Genomic DNA, 17,956 nt, shown 5'->3' with positions numbered 1-17,956 from the left:
GTTGTTATAATTCTCAGTTTCATTCCCTTTCCTCCCTCCTCTACTTTGCATTTTATACTTTTCTGATTATTCATTCCATTGTGTTTCTTAAACTCATTTTGCCATGAAAAGATGATATAATGTATAATGTATTATACACACACACACACACTATACTGACTTTTTCTGTAAAAGAAATCAAAGATTTACACTTTGTTACATCAATATCCCATTCCAATCTTTCACTGGAGAGGTGGTTAATAAAATTTGTTTAAATTTGAGTTTTGATTGTTACCCTTTTTAATTGTCACAAGATTAACAAGCATATGTCACTCAGAAAATAATCTCGGTTTGTATTATTATAATTTTAAAAAATGCTCTGGTCCAAATTAAGTATACAAGTTGTGTTATTTTGCATAAATACGAAATAGTGATATCTTTTTGTGAAGAAGTCAACTGCTGGAAACCAGGGCTTCACCACACCATGACATGTCAAATGTTACTTGAAGCTCTATTTTCTTCCTGTTAAGTTGGTGCAGTTTAGGAGCTACACCCAGGTTTCTTAGGTCATGATCAGGACACTTTACCTTGCTAACACTGCTGGGGTTCCTGACCAAAACTAAACCCAATCAGAACCTAAAATAGCCTTCAGCAGTAGTGGGGATTCAGGTCAGGGAGAGAAGAAAAGGTCACATTACAACAAAGGTCACAGCTATAAGGAAAAAGGTGACTGGTGAATCAAACCTGCTAAACCTCATTATATTGGTCTGCAATAGTATTGAGGCGTTCTGCCCTACTCACTATAGGATTGATTTGAATGAGGCACTCTTTTATCAGGTATTGTCTAAACTCTAAAGACAGGAATCCTCCCTCATAGCATGCTTTTCATTCTCACACTGATGTGCCAAAGACATGATGGACTTGTTCATTCATGGTTCCTTTTTTGATCTCGCTCCGAAAAATGAGTGAAGTGAACTGGATCGAATTAGCTGTGGTGAAAACTAAGAACAGCTCCATTTATAGAAGTGTGGCAGTAATTTGTTGTGCCCTTTCTTCATCTGATGTCATTCTCATGTCAGACAAGCTGGAGGATATGGTGGTCAATTGCTCAGAAGGGTCTATGGCTAAAGGTTAAAGAGGCAGGCCCTAATTGCCACACATGACAAACTGATTTGTAAACTATTTACAAACCAGTTGCAGAAATAATCCATTTAAAGGCAATGTTACAGAAATATATACAAATTTATAAGTAGAATCATATCTGAACCTGACCAGCAACTCAAGGATAGACTGAATGAAAGATATGTGAGACGGTTCAGCGCAAGATAGATAACAAAATATTTTTCAAAAACTGCTGAGCTATCACAGTACTAATTTTGAAGTTTATTATGGTGATAATATAAAGGAATACACTTTTGAACAGAACATTTTCAGATTCACATTTGTCAATAGTTTAAATTTACTGAAGTGAGATTTAGTCAAGCCAACAAAATGGTATTAATCCAGAATATGGGTTTACTTACTTTTGATTAGAAATAAACTAATGGCCCAAGAAGTCAGTTTACACTTGCAAAGCTGCCCCCACCTTAGCCAGGTAATTAACAGCAAGACTCAAGGGTAATGGTAATGTTTCAGCTGCTCTGTCAGTAGGACCTCTGTTATTTTATGCACCCACAATAATGTGAAAAAATAAAAGTTGAATATTTAAAAAAAAAAATCTGAATACCCACCAAAAAGAAATGGAAGGCAATCAATTCCATCTCTACTTTCTGTTGATGCTCAAAAATCACAAGAATACAAAACAAAATTCTTGTTCATCAATGTAGAGAAAAAACAGAAAAAAATCAATCACTCACCTCACTGTAAAACATTCAGGTGGAGGAGTTACAAAATGAGCTGTGGTATAGATTTTGCAACCTTAAGTGCATTACAGAAAGAACATCTATTGTTATATTAGTGGCTCTCCTTTAGCTAACAGATTTGTAATGTTTCCTAGTTTTAGTAATAGCTTGCATTTACACCAACACATGTTGTTGAAGATCACTAGTTTATCATGGACATCAGGTCAAATGGCCAGCTGAGATCACAAGAGTTTATGCATTTGTCCAGCTCCAAAGAACATAAACCACATGAACAGCTTTAGGAATTCAACAGTACAGTGCAGTTGCACCTTTCTGCTAATACAAGAATTTCCACAAAAGAACGCAGCTGATATTTTTTCCAATGTTTCTCTTGCCTATTGTACAGTTAGAAAAGAAACTTATGGAAATGTTATATTTTGAAGGGATGCCTTGTCCATGCAGCAGAATTGTAGAGCTAGAATAGGGAGCCCGGGTTTAGTAGCACTCTGGACAGAACACTTTGGCTTAGGAACAGGCCAATCAATGAAAATTGTAGGATAGGATGAGCTCTCGGCCAACCGATAAGCACACAAAATTGGAAAAAATTAAACCCAATATCTTATTTGCCTGTAGTGCTCGATAAGCCAACACATGGTGCACTTATCAATTTGGCTTTTCCACATAGATGATCACAGGTGTGTTCAACAAGCCTCAGTATTTCTGAACCTCTAAAGAGCTCATTAATCTGCTTGTTATCTCCAAGGTTCCACTAAAAGGGATTGGTAATAACTTGTCCAGTTAAATGGTTGTGCTTCCCGCTAGACTGTCCAGTACCTCTTAAGAGCTCATTAATTACCTATCCTATTTCTCTATGGAGTTAGTTAATTACCTGTCTGGTATCTCAATGGAGCTCGTTAATGATATGTCCAGTATCTCTATGAGCTTTTGATAACACATTCATATTATATTGAGCTTTCTTTTACCACTTGTCAAAAGCTGTAAATTGAGAAATTTTCACATAATTTGTACTATTTTTTGGTAACTTTGTCTCAGACTTTTCACATTAACAAAGGTTAATAGATTGTCAGAAGAAAAGTCATCACACTACCATGTTTTTGCAGCTGAATAATATTCCACAACCTACTATAAAGTAATACATTTCTCTGGCCATATATCTCAACATAATTTAGTAATTAGCAGTCACTAAAACTGTGATGGATTGTTAATGCAGCGAGAAAGAGCATAATTGAACCAAGGAAATCTGGTTTTCAGTTTATAGACAAAAGCCAGATTTTGGTGACAACTTACCAAAATTCTAAAGTACATATAAAATAGCCAAGATATTAAACTTAGTACAGTTTTAAAAAGGTGCTTTAACTTGAACATTATTTTGGAAAAGTGTAATAAATGTCAGCATTTTTATTCATATCTCAAATGGTTTACCAATGGAGAGGTACAAAAATACCCTGATACAATCATTCAACGCTTTGAGATCTACAAGAGAGAGGCAATGTAATACAGTAACAGATTCACGATGCATTTGAATAGTATTCTACAAATCTGAAAAAATTACAAAATGCACATCCTGTTTAACATTACACACTTGAAATAATTCATATTCTGGCTACCACTTACAAGAGATGACTTTAGAAATGGCAAAGACTGATCTTAAAGTGTTCAAATATTTGCTCCACTTTTAATGGCAGAATCAGCTAATAATGTGCACAGAAGAGCACCACTTTGAAGAAACTAGCTTACAGCCACAATACTAGAGTGAGTCATTCATTAATTTAATATATCATTAAACTAAATATTTGAAAAACTGCAAACTGAGAAACTAACCGACACACAGGACGTTTAGAAAAGAGAAAGAAAGGAGGGGTGGTGGGGAGCAGTATTGATCAAGGAAAATTAGTGCTGGAGAGAGAGGATGTCCTGCAGAAGTCAAGAACAGAACCCATTTGGTTAGAGGGTTAAGAAACAAGAGCTGACGTTACATTACTGGGTGCACTTGATGGTCACCAATTAGCAAAGATTTGCAGCGAAATTACAGATAGGTGCAAGAACTATAGAGCAAAACTATAAAGCAGTGATAAAGGAGGACTTCAATTATCCTACTATAGAGTGGGTTAGTAGGAGTGTAAGGGCAGAAAGGGGAAGCGTTTCTAAGGTGTGTTCAGAAAAACTGCCTTCTTGAACTGCTGCAGTCCATGTGGTGCAGGTACACCCACAGTGCTGTTGGGAAGGGAGTTCCAGGATTTTGACACAGCAACAGTGAACGAAGTGAAGTAAAGTTCCAAGTCAGGATGGTGTGTGGCTTGGAGGGGGAACTTGCAGGCGTTGGTGTTCCCATGCATCCATTGTTCTTGTACTTCTAGGTGGTAGGCGTCATGGGTTAGGAAGGTGCTGTCAAGGGAGCGTTGGTGAGTTGCTCCAGTGCACCTTGTATATAGTACACAATATGCTGCCACTGTGTGTTGGTGGTGGAAGCAGTGAATGTTGAAGGTGGTGGATGAGATGCCAATCAAGCGGGCTACTTTGTCCTGGATGGTGTCGAGCTTCTTGAGGTGTTGTTGGAGCTGCACTCATCCAGGGAAGTGTAGAGTATTCACCATGCTCCTGACTTGTGCCTTGTATTTGGTGGTCAGGAAGCGAGTTACTTGCCACAGAATTCCCAACTTCTGGCCTGCTGTTGTAGCCACAGTATTTATATGGATGGTCCAGTTCAGTTTCTGGTCAATGGTAACTTCCAGGATGTTAATAGTGGGGGATTCAGCGATGATAATGCCATTAAAAGTCAAGGGGAGATGGTTGGATTCTCTCTTGTTGGAGATGAGCATTGCCTGACACTTAAGTGGCAAGTAACATTCGCGCCACACATCAGCTCAAGGTTGAATGTTGTCCAGGTCTTGCTGCGTACGGACACAGATGCTTCAGTATCCGAGGAGTCGCAAATGGTTCACTCCATCAGTGAACCAGTGGAGAGATCCCCTCCCCCAAATTTTGATGGATCAAATAGATCAACTAGAGGGTAATTAGGGAACAGAGATCATTTTATCATAAGGTTCAGATTAGTTTTGGAAAGTGACAAGCAACAATCTAAAATACTTAATTGTAAGAGAGTCAATTTCAGTGGGTTGCAAAGGGATTCGTCCCAGGTAAATTGGAATCACTGATTGGCAGGCAAAACTACAATCAAACAATGGACTGCCTTTAAGGAGGGGATAGTTCAGGTACAGTCGAGATCCTTCTCAAATAGGAGGAACAGGTGGACAACCAAAGCCAGAGATTTCTGGGTGATGAAAGAGATAGAGACAAAGATGAAGTAGAAAAAGATGTAATCTCAACCTGATATCTGTCATACTAGTGGGAGTTAGGTGGAATATAGAATGTTCTGGGGAAGTGAAAAAAAGAGGTACAAAGAAAGAGTATAAGAAGAGACTGGCAGCTAACAAAGAAGGAAATTGTACGCAAAAGGTGGGCATTAACTGGGGATTCACTTGTGCCTCTATAAACAGACACAGACTGAAACTGTGGTTGTTGGATTAGGTGTATGCTTGTAATGTGTAACTTTGAAAATTTTAAAGTGTGTAAACGTTAGCTCCGGTTTTATCTTTCCATCAACTGGCTTTCTGGATTAGAATGTTTGCTGTCTAATTTTGTTTGATAATGCTCCTTTAAAGCAACATGGAACATTTCACCACATTAAAAGGTGCTATATAAATGCAAGTTGTTGTTGGTAGTGGTCGTGGGAGAAGAATCTGAAGATAGATGGCAAAAGATGATTATATTTCTTATATCGGCTTGTAGTCAGTACTTTGACACTAGCTACAATGAAGTTAGCCTTCATTTTGGAAATAAAAAAACACTGCAGCAATATAAATCACAGTTATAACAGTAATAGGAATTAATGATAGAAATATGAACATTTCTTTGTAATTACTATATAAAAAAAAAGAGAAGCCAGAGCTAAGATCTAAATTACAGGACAAAAGTTTTAAAGGAATAAAAGACCGAGCAATGAGAAGGTCAAGTTTGCATTCTTAAAACACAAATGTGTATTGAAATCACTGATGTCTATTAGTCATTTTTTCTTTAATTTACTAAAGGCAAATACAATTAACCATACCTGTATTCTCAATTAGCCAAGTATGGCTAATATTCAATATATTGGAAAACATTGGAGTAGGAGATCAAGGAGTGTCTCCATTTCAAGCTAATAGTGATAAGAGGTTGAGAAGCATATTTGAAGATTAGAAGAAAGACAACTAACTACTAGAGAAGCACCTACTATAACATTATTGATCAAAGAGAGAAACAACAGGTTGGAATTTTGAGATAAAAACAAAAAGCTAAAAGCTACTGCGGATGCTGGAAATCCAAAACCAAAACAGAATTACCTGGAAAAACTCAGCAGGTCTGGCAGCATCGGCGGAGAAGAAATCAGTTAACGCTAACGAAACGTTAACTGATTTCTTCTCCGCCGATGCTGCCAGACCTGCTGAGTTTTTCCAGGTAATTCTGTTTTTGTTTTGGAATTTTGAGATGTTGGAAGCTAGATATGAGAAGCTGTTTATTAGATAACTTTGTTGTAGGACCCCCTTAAAAGATGAATTCAAACATTTAACATGACATACAGCATCTCCACTAAGACATCACTGCGGATTATTCTGGTTCCCTTGTCAATAATCAGGTGGAAAGCATGTAAAGATTTGGTTAATTTGCTTTTTTCCCCCCAAAATTCTTGGCAGTAACACCCTTGAATATTAATTGACGGATTTCACTGGGACGATAATCTTTATTACAAGGTGATGTACTGGTACCAACTATGACTTACCACAACGACTACAAACTGCAGGACAGGAAGAATATGCTTGGTTTAACAATTGTGCAAGTCTGTTGCGTTATGAGACTTTACAAGTACTCCAACTGAATGTGTGTTTGTCATGTAGGTAACTAACAGCCTGTAGTCATTGCACCACAAAAAAGAATGCCAGAGCTTCACTTAGATATTAAAATCAGCATGATTAGAACCAAATACGGAGCCACCTGGATATTTCAAGTTCAATACTATGTTCCCCAACATTATGTGAACCATTTTCATAGTGTATACTAGACCACAAATGTAATTTTAAAACATTATCAAAATATATATGTAGCTAATTGCATTTGGTACTTTTAACTTGGACAACCCAATTTCTCAGGACATTGTTTACTCATGAAGATAAAATAATTTAACCTTACAGACTCTCTCAATCTTTGGATAATTCTCTCCATTTTAAACATAGGAAAAGGTATAAGCGGTTCAGGACTTTAAGTCTGTTCCAACATTCGAATAAAATTAAGACTTGAACTTTATGTAGCACCCTTCACGACCACCAAATGTTCCAAAGCATCTTAAAGCCAAATGAAGTGCTTTTAAAATATAGTCATGGTTATAATGTAGGAAATGTGACGGCCAATTTGCACACAGCAAACTCCCACAAACAACAATGTCACAATGGACAAATAGTCTGCTTTTGTGCTGTTGACGGAGGGATAAATATTGGCCAGGACACTGGGGATAACTCCCCTGCTCTTCTTCAAAATACTCCAGTGGACTGTCAGCATTGACTTTTATGCTCAAGTCCTGGAGTAGGAATTGAACCTATGGCCTTCTGAGGCAATTGCACTAACAACTGAGCCAAAGCTGACACATCAATGAGATCATGGCTGATCTGTATGGATCATACAAATTTAAAAGCACAGAGGGGGCTATTCAGCCCATATCGTCCGTGTCGGCCAACCAAGAAAAAAACTATCCGCCCAATCCCACTTCCCAGCTCTTGGTCCAGAGCCTATTTTTTTATTCATTCATGGGCTGTGGGCTTTGCTGGCTGGGCCAGCATTTATTGCCCACCCCTAGTTACCCTTGAGAAGGTGGTGGTGAGCTGCAGTCCATGTGGTATAGGTACACCCACAGTGCTTTAGGAAGGGAGTTCCAGGATTTTGACCCAGTGACAGTAAAGGAACGGCAAAATATTTCCTTGTAGGTTATGGAGCTTCAAGTACATATCCAAGTACTTCTTAAATGGAATGAGGGTTTTCTGCCTCTACAACTCTTTCAGGCATCAAGTTCCAGACCCCCATTACCCTCTGGGTAAAAATATTTCTCAACTCCCCTCTGAACCTTGTACCTATTACTTCAGATCTATGCCCTCTGGTCATTGACCTCTATGCTAAGGGAAATAGGTCTTTCCTATCCACTCTAATTAAACCCCTCACCTTTATACACCTCAATTAAATATCCCCCAGACTCCTCTATTTCAACAAAAACAACCCCAGCCTAACAAATCTTTCCTCATAGCTTAAATTCTCCAATTCAGGCAATATCCTCATAAATCTCCTCAATACTCTAGTGCAATTGCATCTTTCCTGTTTTGCTTCTAGTCTTTCCAGATATTATTCACATGTTTTTTCCCTTTGTTGCTATAAAAAATGGCCGATGCTTTGCTTGGGTAGAGGGGAGCTGAACACTAATCTAGCCTTGATCTGATTGAAAAGGGCTATAGGTGACCAATTGAATGTTTATTGGTGTTCATAAGAACAGGAGTGGGCCATTCAGCTCATTAAGTCTTCTGCCAATCATGGCTGATGGTCATCTTAATTAAATTCACATGGCTCTATCCATGTGCATGCATATATGCACACGTGCATGCGTGTGCATAACTAGCAAAATTCATTGATCTCAGATTTAAAATTATTGGTTGAGCTTCTTGTTGGAGTGATACACACTACTATCACCTTATCTCTTTGTCTGCACTGCACTCATGCCAAGATCATTATATCCTTCCTAAGATGCAGTGCCCAAAACGGCACAGTACTCCAGATGTGGTCTAAGCAGGGCTTTGTATCACTGTAGAGAAACATCTTACCATTATAATCTAGTTCCTTAGTTATAGTAACTAATATTCAATTCATGACAATTCCTGGGATGGTGGTATTGTCCGCTAAGGAGAAATTGAGGAGACGGGGCCTATATTCTCTACAGTTTAGAAGAATGAAGGCAATCTCATTCAAACATACAAAATTCTTACAGGGCTTGACAAGGTAGGTGCATGGCTGAGAGGGTCTAGAATCAGGGGACAGAGTCTCAGAATAAGGGGCAAGCCATTTAGGATGGAAATGACAAATTTCTTCAGAGGGAGGTAAATCTTTGGCAAGAGGGTTGTGGAAGCTCAGTCATGAAGTATGTTCAAGGTGGAGATCGATAGATTTCTACATATTAAAGTCATCAAGGGATATGGGGATATCGTGGAAAAATGGCATTGAAGTAGATGATTGCCCATGATCCAGCTGAATGGCAGAGCAGGCTTGAGGGGCCAAATGGCCTACTGCTGCTCCTATTTTCTATGTTCCTATGTTATGTGATGATCAAAAAAACTGTACACAGTACTGTAGCTGTGGAATAACTTGTGTTTTATACAGTTCTAGAATAACCTGTATGCTCTTATATTCTATACTTTGGCTAATAAGGAAAGGTGTTCTGTATGCCTTAACTACCTTATCTACCTGTCCTGCTACCTTCAGGGATCTCTAGACTCTGCTCCTCTACACTTCAGTATCCTACCATTTGTATACTCCATCACCTTGTTTACCTTCCTGAAAAGTATTACTTCATACTTCTCCAAACTGAATTCCATTTGCCACTTTTCTACCCATCTGGCATTAATATCTTCCTGCAGTTTACAGCTCTCTTCCTTACTATCCACCACACCAATTTTGTATCATCTGCAAACTTCTTAAATCATACATTTAAGTTACTGAGATATACCACGAAAAGCAAGAGATTGAGTACTGAGCTCTGTGGAATCCTACTGGAAACAGCCTTCTAGTCACAAATACAGCCGCCAACCATTACCACTGGCTTCCTGCCACTGAGCTAATTTTGGATTAAACTTGCCACCTACTCTTTGATCCCCTGTGTCTTACTTTTCTGTCTTGTCTGTCATGTGGAACCTTGTCAAAAGCCTCACTAAAATCCACATAGACTACATCAACTGTGCTACCTTCATCAACCCTCCTTGTTACATCCTCAAAAAAATTCAACCAAGAATCTTAACTCAATCCAGCTGCCTTGGCTCCATATCCTTTTATACTTTTACCTAACAAAAATTAAGCAATCAAGATTTAAAATTAATTGAGCTAGCATCTACTGCTTTTTCTGGGAGAGAGTTCCACACTTCTCTTCAATGGCTTGGCTCTGATCTTAAGGCTATGTCTCCTTGTCCTAGACTTACCCCCCCTTCTCTCTATCATATCAATTCCTTTCAAAATCTGAATCAAATCATCCCTCAATCTTTTATATTCCAGGGAATACAAATCTAGTGTATGTACTCTCTCCTCATAATCTAATCCTTAGAGTCCTGACAACGTTCTGGTGAATCTATTCTGCAATCCTTGCAAGGCCAATATATTCTAAGGTGTGGTGCCCAGAATTGTTTATATGGTACTCCAAGTGTCGTCTAACCAATATTTTTCATAGCTGTGGCAAAACTTCTCTTTATATCCTAGCCCTCTAGTTATAAAATCCAACATTGTATTAGCCCGCTTGATTTTTTTTTGTACATGACTACTACATTTTAGTGATCCATGTACATGGACCACCTCATCGTTTTGGATCTCTACTGTTCCTAGCTGTTCATCATTTAAAGAATATTTGGATTCTATATTTTATTGGTCCAAAATAGATCACTTAGCTGTGTTGAAATTCATCTGCCACAGCTTTTTCCTCACTAACTTAATCTAGCAATGTCTCTAATTTTGTGCTCCCATCTCCCATACTTCTTAGTATGCCATTAATCTTTGCGTCATTGACAAACTTGGACATGTGGCTCTCAAGTGTTATCTAATTCATCAACAGGTATAGTGAATAGTTGAAGCCCCAGCACAGGTCCTTGTGGGACATCACTAATCACTTCCTTCCGATTCGATGGCACTATTATCCTTACTCCGTCTTCTAACTACATTCATTGACATTCCCTCGTCTTCTACAATATTATTTCCTCAAAAAATTCAATTTGGTTCATTAGACATGACCTATTTAGAAATCATGTTGGCTCTTTCTAAATCAGTTCAAATTTCTCCAAGTACTCCGCCACTCTGTCCTTAATTATAGATTCCAGTAACTTCCCCACAACAGATGCTAGACCAACAGATATATAATTTTCTGGTTTCCCTCTCTCACCTCTCTTAAATAAGGGAGTGCAAGAAGTACAAGTTGACAATGTAGAGCACAGATCTGGAGATAGTCCCTTTGGAAGACATTATTAACATTAAAAGCATCAGGCCATGTCCTGTGTAATTCTTCCCCCCACATAAAGGGTATCTCTCCAGCAGACTAATGGAGCAGTTCATTTCCAGTGGTCACAGATAAATTATACAACATAGTAAGTTATACAGAAATGTAATATCTAAAAACACAGTAACTACACAAAGAAATTCCAATGGGACTAACTTTGGTATGTAAAGAATGAGTTCATTAGAAAAATAGGAAGACCCCATGTGGCAAGTAATCTTACTTCTTCATCATTCAGGAGCCTCCACATACCAGAGTTCTAACCCAGCAACGATTAGGAGGAAAATCGTTTCATCTAAACCAGGAGGAACACACTTGTAGTCAAAACAGACTTCCAAAACTGCAAAGCATCCTTGGCTGAAAATTGAAACAGAAATGTTTGGTGAAATATCGGGACTGCAAATGCTGTCTGTAGTGATCTTTCTAAAAATTAGCTCAAGATGTGGTCCCCGTGGAATGGTCCTCGAGTCTCACTGAAGGTTTGCTATCTATTAATGCTTGGTGCATCCAAACAGTCAATTAGTTATTCTCTGTTTAGAAACAAAAAGTGCGTACCACAAGTACAGTCTAGACTTTTTGACGAGCATGTTAAGCTGATCCAACACAAGTTCTGTGATTTCATAGATATTAGGTGAATCCAAAGCAATTAGCATTGTGGTTTTCCATATAAATATTTAAAGTAATTCAATAATTTGGAAACTTAAAGAACATGGAGTACACAAGCTCCAGACAGTTTGGAGGCATGAGAAAAATCAAAAGAAACTGGGACCTCTGCACAACAGAAAATGATGAGAAAGTAGCCTTGGATACTAAATAGCTACACACCTAGCAGATTTGGCACAATACAGCAGCTGAATATCGATTAGATCTTCCTGCAGAATAGATCATTTAATATATGGCCAAGAGTTAGAGTAGTATTTGTACAACAGTTGAAGCTAACATGGTACTCAAGAAACCAATGCACATCACATTAAGAACATCCTTCCATCAGCTGTAAGCCAGTCAACTTATTTTCTTTCTGTACACCCGCTTCAAAAAGTTCTGACCAGTCTACCCCACATAGTTGGCACGCAGACAACAAATCCTTCTAGGTTTATACATAAAAAATAAGCACATTAGTAACCTAAATGAACAAGAGCCTGAAAGTCAAACAAGCTGAGAATTATGCTGCTTGTAGTTCAGGCTGATGTGTGTGTGTTCTGGATGATTTCCTCTTGTGCATCAGATGTAAGATCAAATAGTTTTAAGATTGGGTTTAAGATTTCACTATACCTAGTGTAAAGTGAAATTCTGCTCTTACATTTTCTTGTATTTTCAGAATTTGCCAGAATTGTTTATTTATAACTTCAAATTTGCCTGTGAAGTCTGCACATAGAGCTCAAATTGCAACAGCAGGTAAATGAAATCTCAGTATTTGTACAATATTCCTACAGTGAAGTGTTTTAGAGTCTTCCAACTGGTTAATGTTACCCAATCTATCCACTGCAGATTTTTACAATATATGAAATAGGAGCAGAAGTAGGCCATTTGGCCCCTCGAGCCTGCTCCGCTATTCAATAAGATCATGGCTGATCTGTTTGTGTTTTGAATTCCACATTCCCATCTACCCCCGATAACTTTGATTCCCTTGCCTAACAAGAATCTGTCTACCTATGCCTTAAAAATATTCAATGACCTCGCTTCCACTGCCTTCTGAAGCAGGGAGTTCGAAAGTTGCACAACTCTCAGAAAAAATTTCTCCTCCTCTGTCCTAAAAGAATGACCTCTAATTTTAAAACAGTGCCCCATGGAGTGAATTCTGAGCTCACCCACAAGAGGAAACACCTCTTCCATGTCCACCTTGTCAAGACCATTCATGATCTTGCATACTTCAATCAAGTCACCCCTCACTCTTCTGAACTCCAGTGCAAACAAGCCCAGTCTGTCCAACCTTTCCTCATAAGACAACCCGCTCATTCCAGGTATCAATCTAGTAAACCTCCTCTGAACCGCCTCCATCGCGTTTCCATCCTTCCTTAAATAAGACGGCCAAAATTGCACACAGTATTCAAGATGCAGTCTCACTAATGCCCTGTATAGCTGAAGCATAATATCCTTATTTTTATGTTCAATTCTTCTCAGGATAAAGGATACATTCCATTAACCTTCTTGATTATGTGCTGTACCTGCACACTAACTTTTCTGACTCATGCACTAGAACACCTAGGTCCCTCTGCACCTCGGAATTCTGCAGTCATTCTCCATTCAAGTAATACTCTGCTTTTTTTATTCTTCTTGCCAAAGTGAACAGCAGTAGAATGTATTGGGAGGTGAAGCAACATCACAAGGAATATATTGTGCATGTTTGTTGTTTAAATATTGTTAGACCAGTGATTGTATATCCATAAGCACGCTGAAACACTGCAATAAGCTGCCAATATAAATTTGAGAATATATAAAACATTAGTATTTCTGGAACAGAAAAAAGGCCATTAGATCCAACAAATGACCCCCATTTGTGATTGATCTTAAATCCATCACCAGGATCTAGTTAACTCTTGAATCCACATAAACTCCACTTCAGTGGTCTTCCCTGATAAGTTATTCTACCAGTCTTCTACCCATTGAGTAAACACATTCTAGCAGACTCTCCTTCTTCAGACTAGAATTCTTTTCTTACTTGACTTCCAAATTTTGAACGTATATGCCTGGTATGAATTTGCCTGTGCTGCTCCAAATTTTACTCTCTTGTTTCTCCTAAGCTGCAAGCTTTCTCTCAACAAATTAAAAATCAGGGCTCATTGCAGACTCCTACTCTTAATTGCTCTTTCCTAGTACCTCATAAAACTCGCCACAATTTTTTTCCTTTCCTAGTATTGTCGATATGGTATTAAAATCGAATTAAGGTGCTACTTAAAATTAAAACACTACCACTGGATACCATGTCTTCTCTTTCAATCTTTGCAATTTGAAGACATCCTGTATTATGGCTCAACACTTCACACTTGTTTCCCAACTTAGTCTTTGAATACCACTGAAATGAATCAAGTAGGAGGGAAAAACATACAGGTATAGCTTGAGATATACATTTTGTAGGAAATATACAATGTGCAAATGGTCTGAACTGGGATTTAAAATTTGCTTTAAAATGTACCACCAGTATTGACTTTACAATTTGTAGCTCAAAACTATAAAAAGGTTAAATTATTGAGCATATCTATAAATCCAATTTTTAGTAGTCAGTTTCCCAAATTCAATTAAGGTTGCACTTTTTTGAACATCTAACCTAATTAGCTGATGGGTGTATGTAAATGTCATTACAGGTGGAGAAGGTGTTATATTACGCTCATTCATAAATTGTCAAAACAAATTTGATGACTAATGCAAATTTAAACTTCTAGCCAAGTTGGCAAAAGTCTACATTATTCAAAGCCAAAATGCTAACCTTTAAAAAAAGAAGAGTGCCTTTCAGCTGAACCCATAGCCAGTCAGTTCAAAATGATGTACTTGCAACCACAGAGCCCTGACATAATCTGTATTAAGTGTAGTCAAAAGGTTGTTACTCTTTACTTATAAAATGCACTGTACATAATTAAATTCTTGTAACAATAATATTTAAAGCATAATAGAAGTGGTTTGTACAGTCAATGATTTAATACTTCTTCAAATATTATTAAATTTAGTGGTGGGTCTGATGCCAGGCGGTCTTTAATGAGTTTTACTGTATTGTAACAACCATCATTGATTATTATAGCTGCACAGAACTAAATTTCATACAGTTGGATACTTAAGTCTGCAAGGGTAAGTTTAAAAAAAAACTTACTCACCTGGACATATCAACTGTGTTATAGTTTGTGACAAATGGATTTTTGGAATCAAATTCAAAACTACTGTGAAAGTTTCCAGAAAATGGGTTTACTGGTTTTGCATCACTAAAACCATCCGCCTTCATGTTGGTAGCCTTTTCCGACTTTTTGACATCTTTCTTGCCGGTCACACGTGCAAAAAGGCTAATTTTTTCCTTCTCTTTGTCTCTCTTGGTCTCTCTTTTAATTTCTGGATGTCTGTAATTTGCTGTGGTTTCTAAATGTGTGTCTCTGATCTGCCATGAGTCATTGCTGTTGTCAAAAGGATTTCTGCTTCTTGGCAGTGTTGCGGCCTTTTGTGTTACATACACCCCTTGCTTTGAAAATGAATCCGCTGGTGACTTTGTTGCATCACTCCCATTTTTTGTGACAGAAATTAGGTCAAATTGGTTCACCTTGGAGGTGTCCATGCTTTGTGATCTCCTGTGAGGTGATTTTGCCAATGAGTCATTTCCTGCAATGATTTTAATTGAAGGAAAAAAAAACTTAAATTTAAGCCTTAATCTATATTGGATTTAAATTGCATATCAGCAAAACACAAATTAACTGCAGTAGCTTGAAGACCATCTTCCAAAGGTGGAAAATGCAAATTAAACATATATATATAATATTTACACACACACATTAAATTTAAGAGCTTTTTAAAAACAGAAAAAAATACAATAGTTTTAATAGCTCTGACTTTCAACCTTAAAACAAATAATGATGTTAAAAAAGACTTGCATTTATATCACACTTATTACAACCACTGAACATCTCAAAAGCACATTACCTCCAATGAAGTGCTTTTGAAGTGTAGTCACTGTTGTAATGTAGGGAATGCAGCAGCCAATTTGCGCACAGAAAACTCCCACAAACAACAATGTCATAATGACCAGATAATCTGCTTTTGTGATATTGTTTGAGGTTTACTTGGGGATAGCTCCCATGCTCTTCTTCAAATTAGTGCATGGGATCTTTTGCACCCACCCAAGCAGGCAGGTGGGGCTTTAGTTTAATGCACCTCCAACAATGCAGTACTCCCTCAGTATTGCACTGGCATGCCAGCCTTGATTTTTGCACTCAAGCCCTAGAGTTTGACAAACCCGGAACCTTGTGACTCAGAGGCAAGATTGCTACCAACTGACCCACGGCTGACACTAAGAGCCACTTAAAAAAAAAGTACTTAAAAAAAAAATCTGATTTGAGGAGCCTTGGATCAGAACAAGATTAGTTTCAAAGTTTCAAATACAGAGCTAATACTATTATAGTTTGTTTGGCATACTTAATGGATCAGTTCCTTATTATGAAATGTAATGTTAAACTCAAAACATATGATAGCAAAGTCTATTGGCATTTTACATTCTGTATTGCAGCATGTTATGGTGGGATTTACACCCACCTTTTCCCATGTATTAATTTTATCATTCAGATAGTTGGCAAGCAGAGGTTCAGCATCTTTTAAAAAAAAACAAAGTGGCTGATATTCCAGGGATATTCTTCTGTAATTCCTCATGGGTGGTTATAAAACAGTTGTGATGTAGGTTTGGAGATGATTTTGCCCCTTGCTCTTCGCTAGGTTATTCATAGCATAGAGAGTACAGGATAGGAAATAAGAGTGGCGGAGAGGAAGGGATTAGGCTCTTTTTTCCCCCTAATACCCCCTACTGTTGGATTTCTGTGGGAAGATACTGAAAAGAATATACCAGACCCAAACCTCCATTACAGCAAACCACATTACACAAGTTTACTTTAAATCTTCTCTCCCTCTCCACGCCTCAGCCAAACTAACTCTACCATAGAATATTACAGAAAAGGAGACCATTTGGCTCATCAAGTCTGTGCTGGCTCTTTCCTTTCACCACCCCCCCCATTTTCCTTAATTTTTCTCTCCTTCAAGTATTTATCCAATTCGCCTTCAAAGGCTACTATTGAATCTGTATCCACAATCCTAATAGTGCATTTCAATCCTAACTGCTCACTGCATAAACAAAGTTTTCCTCATGTCGCCTCTGGTTCTTTTGCTAATTACCTTAAAAATCATCTGGTTCTCAACCCTTTATCCACTGGAAACAGGTTCTCTTAACTTACTCTACCTAAACCATTGATTATATTAAACACCTATCAAATCTCTTCTAGCGTTCTCCGCTCTAAGGTGATAATTCTTATGTCAACACTGTCAGGATTTAGTGTTGACTGCCTTAGCTCATCTGTTGCTGAAACTCTCATTCATGCCTATATCATCTCTAGGCTTGACTATATGAACCTACTCCAGGCTGAACTCTCATCTTCCACCCTAAGTTGAGGTCATCCAAAACTCTGCTCGTACTAAGTTCCGTTCATTCATCACCCCTGAGCTCGCTGACCTACTTATAAGTAACATTTCTATTTTAAAATTCTTATCCTTTTCCAAATTCCTCCACAGCTTCAACCCTCCCCATCTCTGCAACCTCCTTCAGCCCTAAAACTGTGATCCTCCCAATTCAGGCCTCTTGCATATCCCTGATTTTAAAAACTCCCCACCACTGGTGGCTGTGCCTTCAGTTGCTTAGGTACTAAGCTCTGGGATTCCCTCCTTAAAAGAGGAAAGGGAGATAGAGGTTTAAGAGGCTCCTTAAAACATACCTCTTTTCCAAGCTTTTGGTCATCTGCCTTAATAGCTCCTTATGTGGCTTGGTGAATAATTTGTTTGACAATGCGTCTTGTGAAGCATCTTGGGTCATTTTACTACATTAAAAGCTTGGCATAAATACAATTTGTTGAAAACTTCAAACCTTTATTCAATAGTTCAAATTGCATTTTCCTCCCTTACTTGTTAGAAAATTAGTCAGACTAGGAGGAATAACCCTAAATTTCAGTTAACAGCAAATATTCCAATTATTGGAGATACTTACAGAATCAAAGAACGTTACAGCAGAGAAACATATTCAGCCCACCAAGTGGGCACCAATGCTTCTCCTTCATGAGTCACCCAA

At 38.0% G+C, this 17,956-nt stretch overlaps 1 protein-coding gene across 3 annotated transcripts in view; it reads right to left on the bottom strand.

Annotated features, from left to right (window-relative positions):
• rab11fip2 (RAB11 family interacting protein 2 (class I)) overlaps window positions 1-17,956 on the bottom strand; it is a 75,203-nt gene that overhangs the window by 13,256 nt on the left and 43,991 nt on the right. The window contains exons 3-4 of one of the 3 annotated variants that reach the window (XM_078566029.1): window positions 14,964-15,456; window positions 11,410-11,514 (exon numbers count right to left, since the gene is read on the bottom strand). In XM_078566029.1, coding sequence (XP_078422155.1) covers window positions 11,410-11,514; window positions 14,964-15,456 — 598 coding nt within the window. Of the gene's footprint in view, window positions 1-11,380; window positions 11,515-14,963; window positions 15,457-17,956 lie in introns of all 3 variants that reach the window. The other 2 variants (XM_078566031.1, XM_078566030.1) reach the window with 2 other exon arrangements.

This window comes from Cetorhinus maximus, chromosome 20 (assembly GCF_964194155.1).
Source record: "Cetorhinus maximus chromosome 20, sCetMax3.hap1.1, whole genome shotgun sequence".
Lineage (NCBI taxonomy): Eukaryota > Metazoa > Chordata > Chondrichthyes > Lamniformes > Cetorhinidae > Cetorhinus > Cetorhinus maximus.
This window is presented reverse-complemented; position numbering and strand designations above follow the sequence as displayed.